At 42.1% G+C, this 6298-nt stretch overlaps 1 protein-coding gene across 3 annotated transcripts in view; it reads left to right on the top strand.

Moving 5' to 3' along the window:
• ppp3ccb (protein phosphatase 3, catalytic subunit, gamma isozyme, b) overlaps positions 1-6044 on the top strand; it is a 41602-nt gene extending 35558 nt beyond the window's left edge. Inside the window, exons 13-14 of one of the 3 annotated variants that reach the window (XM_063014553.1) lie at positions 734-760; positions 3088-6044. In XM_063014553.1, coding sequence (XP_062870623.1) covers positions 734-760; positions 3088-3227 — 167 coding nt within the window. In that variant the 3' untranslated portion in view covers positions 3228-6044. Of the gene's footprint in view, positions 1-733; positions 761-3078 lie in introns of all 3 variants that reach the window. The other 2 variants (XM_063014552.1, XM_063014554.1) reach the window with 2 other exon arrangements.
• The last annotated feature ends 254 nt before the right edge of the window (positions 6045-6298 follow it).

The raw sequence follows: 6298 nt of genomic DNA, 5'->3' as shown, positions 1-6298 counted from the left end.
GTCCCTCAGACACAGACACCCCTCTCCCAAACCCAGACACCAAGGTCCCCCAGAAACAAACACCAAGGTCCCTCAGACCCAGACACACCCTTTTCCCGACCCAGACACCGACGTCCCTCAGACCGAGACACGCTTCTCCCAAACCCAGACGCCCTCAGACACAGACATGTCTCTTTCAGACCCAGACGTCCCTCAGACACAGGAACCCTTTCAAACCCAGACACCGTCTCTCAGACCCAGACGTCCCTCAGACCCAGACACCAACATCCCTCAGACCCAGACGTCCCTCAGACACAGACACCCCTCTCCCAAACCCAGACACCAAGGTCCCTCAGACCCAGACACACCTCTACCAGAAACTGTCTCCCAGACCCAGACACGCCCTTTTTCAAACCCAGACACCGACGTCTCTCAGACTCAGACATTGACGTCTGCTATACCCAGACACCGACGTCCCTCGGACCCAGACATGTTATTAAATAAAAGACACCATGTCCTGATGTTACAGTAGCGTATGGTTACTCTGCTCTGTGATGATGGTTTGATTGACGGCATGATTTCCTCAGAACCAACTCATCTGAAGGTGCTGTGGGGGGTGTGTTTATTATTTCTGATGATGATTTTGATGTTTCTGGTGCGTGTCTGATCTCTCTGATCTTGTTTTGCATTAATAACGTGACTCACTCTCTCTCCGTTCATTTTGGGCATGGCACTGCTACTCACGCTTACACAGCCACCGTAGAAGCAGCCGAGGCCCGAGGTATGCAACTCATCTCTGTGTGTGAGTGTGTGTGTGTGTGTGTGTGTTACACCCCTCCCTGTACTGTTGTAGTGTGTCTCCCGTCTGTGTTTTAGTCCACCTGTAGTTTCCTCGTCCATCCTGACGCCCCGTCCAGCTATCGCAGCATGTATGAGAGATTTATTCTAGTTTTATTATTTATTCCCAGTGGTGGTGAGATCGAGCGCCGTGTGGTGGGAGGTGGGGGGTCAAAACACGGACAAATATTTTTGAAAAACAATAATTGAAGCACATTTCTTTATTATATATAAAACAAACGATGTTTTCGGCCGTATAGAGAATATCATAAAGCCGGAGCGCTGTGGATACAATACTGATGATGAATAGATGAAGGTCGGCGCTGGTTTACTGGACCTTCACTCCCACCAGTCTGTGTGAACAGTGTGTTAGCACTTAGCCTTTAGCGATGTTGTGTGTGTGGGTGGGCGCGTGGGTGGTTTTAATATGGAGTTTGTGCTGAGTGTCATCACCCTCAGTTCTCTACAGAACTCGCTCGCTTCTCCTGGTTCACAGTAAGACCTGCTTTACTTCTGTATTACCACTAATTAGTGTGGGTGGGGTTCAATATAAAAAATAATTATATAATAATAATAATATTTATATAATATATAAATAATAGAAGGTATAATGTAATAATAAACAGAGCTTTGCGAGCTTCGGTGTAACCAAAGTCAAATTCTAATTCTAAAATGTAATAAAAATAATAAGGATTATAATTAATAATGGTAATAAGAGTAATAATAATTGCAGAAATTTATAATAATAATTAAAATGATGATAATAATAATAGTAATTAATAATAAATATAATAATTATAATTGTAATAAATATAATAAGAAGAATTTAAAATATTTATTTATTCAATTAATGGAAATACTACTAATAATAATGATAATTAATAATAATAATAACAATAATATCAATAATGATGATTCTAATTAAAATGATAATAATAATAATAATAATAGTCATTAATAATACATATAATAATAATTGTTATAAATATAATAATGATAATAATGATTATTTGAATTTAAATGTTATTAATAATAATAAATATAAATATAATAATTATAATTGTAATAAATATAATAATGATTCTAATTAAAATGATAATAATAATAATAGTAATTAATAAATATAAATATAACAATTACAATTGTAATAAATATTATAATAATAATAATAAGAGTTTAATTAATTTATATATTTAATTAATGGAAATACTAATAATAATGAAAATTAATAAGGGTAATAATAATAATAATAAATATAATTATCATGATATTGATTATCATTAATAATTGTAATTAATAGCAATAAATATAATAATAATAATTAAGCATAACAATAATAATCATAGACATAATAAATATAATAATAAATATATGAATAATAATGATCATTAATAATGGTAATAATAATAATCAATAATAAATCTAATAATAGTAATTTATAATAATAAATATAAATATAATCATTATAATTGTAATAAATATAATAAGAACAATAAGAACATTTTAATATATGTATATATTTAATTAATTAAAATACTAATAATATTAATGATAATTAATATTAGTAATAACAATAGTAATAATACTAGCAGTAATTGGTAATAATAAATATAATAATAATAAAAAGGATTCTAATTAAAATGGTAATAATAGTAATTAATAATAATAAATATAAATATATTAGATTACTAGTCCAAGACCTTAACCACTAAGCTACAACTGCGGCCGCACAGAATACAGAAAGTAACATCTAGAACCTATGGAACATCAAACGTGTGTGTTCTCTAGTTTCTGTATAGTGTGGCATAAGCTTGGTCTTGCTAATATTTGGAATAATAATAATATAGTTAAATAAGTCCGTTTTGGATTCTGTAGGTTAGCTCACGTTGATAGTTGTTTGTACCCCAGAGCGTGTGTTAGTACTTTCACAACTAGCTGATGGGAACTGGTTATGTCCCGCTCCTGTGTCTCAGGATGACTGTGTAAGTCTGAGGCAGGCAGTGGTGACCCAGCCGGTCTCCCTCAGCACCACAGTACAGTATGATTGTTGTGGATGGGTGTGGTCACTCTGTGTGTCGTCCCTCTGTGTCTTGGTGTTTTGATGTCGTGTCTAACGATTCTCGTCTTCTCTCTCTCGTTCCGCCTGCTAACTCTGATGGCCGCCGTCGGAGTAAGTTCCACCTCATACTTAGCCTCATGATCTGAGCTACAGACGACACGGCGAGCTCTCCATCCACCAACGTTCTTCTGTTTCTCTTCCAGCCATCCAAGGCTTCAACCCTCAGCACAAGATCCAGAGCTTCGAGGAGGCGCGGGGTTTGGACCGGATAAACGAGCGCATGCCGCCGCGGAAGGACTCCACCGCCAACTCCATCAACTCCGACAAGAACGGCACCAACGCGCAGGCGTAGATCCTCCGTCCATCCGCCAGTCCGTCCATCCATCCGTCTCTCCACCTGCGTCTGTCTCTCTCTCTCTCTCTCTCTCTCTCTCTCGCTTCTGGGTTCATGTTTAAATCTGGAGAGAAGCACATCCACACACCGGCGCATTCACACTCCGACAGAATACAAACAACAACTTCGATAATTATAATAATAATAATAATAATAATAAATAAAAATCATCACATGATCACGTTTCCTTCACTCCGTCCTCCTCCTCATTAAATCTCTCCCAGAGAAACGTAGTCGCGCCATAAAAGGGAATCAAACCATCACGTTTATTTATTCGTCCCGGAATCGATCGTGTGTTCTGGGAAGTATTGAGATGATTTCAACACAGTATATACGAAACCTCATCGAATCAGATCTGTCGTCACGCCAATCCATTTTCTACATCCTAGTAAAAAAAAAAAAAAGAACCATGAGATGATTTATCACGTTTTTTATTCAACTAGACGCGTAGTTTAGTCCCGCGTGACGTGCGCTTGGGAAACGAGTGTGGGTTCGACTACCACGATTATATAAATATAAGATCTTGGGTTTGGGGGGAGAAAACAAAACAGAAAAATATAAAAATAATCCAAAAAAAAAAGCTTGTTAGTGAAATGCTTCCATTAAAAAAAACATGAATAAATAATAAAGCGTCGCTCCTTTCTGAAGCGCGTGAGTGTGGCACGTTTATATCTCGATATCGTTAGTGTTCCTGCTCCTGAATGTTCGGAGTCACGTCGCGCTCTTTAAATCTGACCGGATGTTAGGAATCCACGACGCGGCCGCGGTCAAGCAGGCTTCTATAGATCCATCGTTTATTTCTTAACGTGAATAATGTCATTTTTTTTCTTTCTTCCACCCTTTACTGGGGTGGCACGGTGGCTCGCAGCGAGATGCCCCTGTGGTGGAGTTTGCATGTTCTCCCCGTGTCCGTGTGGTGAATCGGAGACCCAAAATTGTCCATGACCGTGTTGGTGTGAGCTGGAACTACCTGTCCTGTCACGAATGGAACCACAGTGTGTAGTGTCTAATGCACCCAGTTCTACCAGGGATGTATTAGCTCAGTGGTACCTCAGCGGTTAGGGTCGATGCAGCCGAGTCGCCACAGTCGGGCCCCTGAGCGAGGCCCTTAACCCTCAGTAGCTTGCACTGTACCCGAGTACAAGTGTAAGGCACCTTGGATAAAGCCGTCTGTGGCCGGGTGTCGGATATCGTCTGCAGTCGGTACAGATGCGAGCGGGATTTGACGATACGATCCTAATACGGGCGGCACGGCGGCTCGGTGGGTAGCACGGTCGCCTCACAGCAAGAAGGTCCTGGGTTAGAACCCCAGGCGGGGCGGTCCGGGTCCTTTCTGTGTGGAGTTTGCATGTTCTCCCCGTGTCCGTGTGGGTTTCATCCCACAGTACAAAGACGTGCAAGTGAGGTGAATTGAAGATACTAAATTGTCCATGACTGAACTGGTTAACAAGTAGTTACCAAGTAGTTAACCAGTAACTACCTGTCCTGTCATGAGTAAAACATGACGTTATAATCCTAATAAATAGTAAATTTGACCCTTTACCCTGCGGATCAGTACACACGTGCCCATAATCACTTCATCTCTTATTATTCTGATCAGGCAGCAATGCCTACAAACACCTGAGAACATGCCAAACTCTGCAGATACGGGGGATTATACAGTCGCAGTTCTACACCGCTCAGCCCAAAATTATGCGGACGCTTCTTTCCAAAGCGACCTACAGTACCGTGACAGGACACAGTCTAAGCAACTGAGGGTTAAGGGCCTTTCTCAGGGGCCCAACAGTGGCAACCTGGCTGTAGTGAGGCTTACTAGTCCAGTACCGTAACCATTTACATTTTTGGCATTTAGCGGATGCTTTTATCCAAAGCGACTTACAGTACTGTGACAGTGTACAGTCTGAGCAATTGAGGGTTAAGGGCCTTGCGTAGGGGCCCAGCAGTGGCAACTTGGCAGTGGTGGGGCTTGAACCAGCGACCTTCTGCTTAATAGTCCAGTATCTTGAGCACTAGGCTACAACTGTAACATCAAGAACCTGGAACATGGAACATCAAATGTGTGTGTTCTATAGGTTCTATATGGTGGAGCGTGGAGTTAGCCTGGTCTGGACGAGCCACAGAGCAGTGCATTGTGGGACATGTGTGTTCTATAGGATCTATATGGTGTGCATTTAAAAAGAAACCCTATTTTCCTTTAATTTGGTCCTAATTCACGTTCAGCAACCAGCTGAAGACGCTCAGTGAGGAGCTCAGCAATTAAGGCCAATGCAACCAAGTCACCACAGTCGGGCCCCTGAGCGAGGCCCTTAACCCTCAGTAGCTTGCACTGTACCCGAGTACAAATGTAAGGCCTCTTGGATAAAGCCGTCTGTGGCCGGGTGTCAGATATCGTCTGCAGTCGGTACAGACATGAGTGGGATTTGACCTCGTGCCCTCTCTTGCGCTGTTTATGGGCCCGTGTTCACCGCCCAGCACAAACGTCCCGCTGATTATTCTGGTCCCGAATGGTTCCGATGCCGTACATTCACCGAATTTCCCATAATGCCGTGTTCTGTCTGCTGTTATCGCTCCGTCTCTTCGATTTCTTGGTTCAATTTCTCGTCTCCTCACTGTTTAATTTATTCATTATTATAATTATTATTAATCTGGAAGGATCCCAAAGGCAGCACCTTTTTATTTTGGAGGGAATCGACCATGTTGTATTGTTTAAGTGTTGTTTAATTGTGTGTGTGTGTGTGTGTGTGTGTGTGTGTGTGTGTGTGTGTGTGTGTGTGTGTGTGTGGGTGTGGGTGTGGGTGGGTGAGTGGGTGTGGGTGGGTGTGGGTGGTTGGGTGGGTGTGGGTGTGGGTGGGTGTGTGGGTGGGTGGGTGGGTGGGTGGGTGAGTGGGTTGGGTGGGTGGGTGGGTGGGTGGGTGAGTGGGTTGGGTGGGTGGGTGTGTTTTGGGTGAGTGGGTTGGGTGGGTGGGTGGGTGGGTGAGTGGGTTGGGTGGGTGGGTGGGTGGGTGTGTGTGGGTTGTGTGGGTGTGTGG

The sequence above is a fragment of the Trichomycterus rosablanca genome, chromosome 18 (genome assembly GCF_030014385.1).
Source record: "Trichomycterus rosablanca isolate fTriRos1 chromosome 18, fTriRos1.hap1, whole genome shotgun sequence".
NCBI lineage: Eukaryota > Metazoa > Chordata > Actinopteri > Siluriformes > Trichomycteridae > Trichomycterus > Trichomycterus rosablanca.
This window is presented reverse-complemented; position numbering and strand designations above follow the sequence as displayed.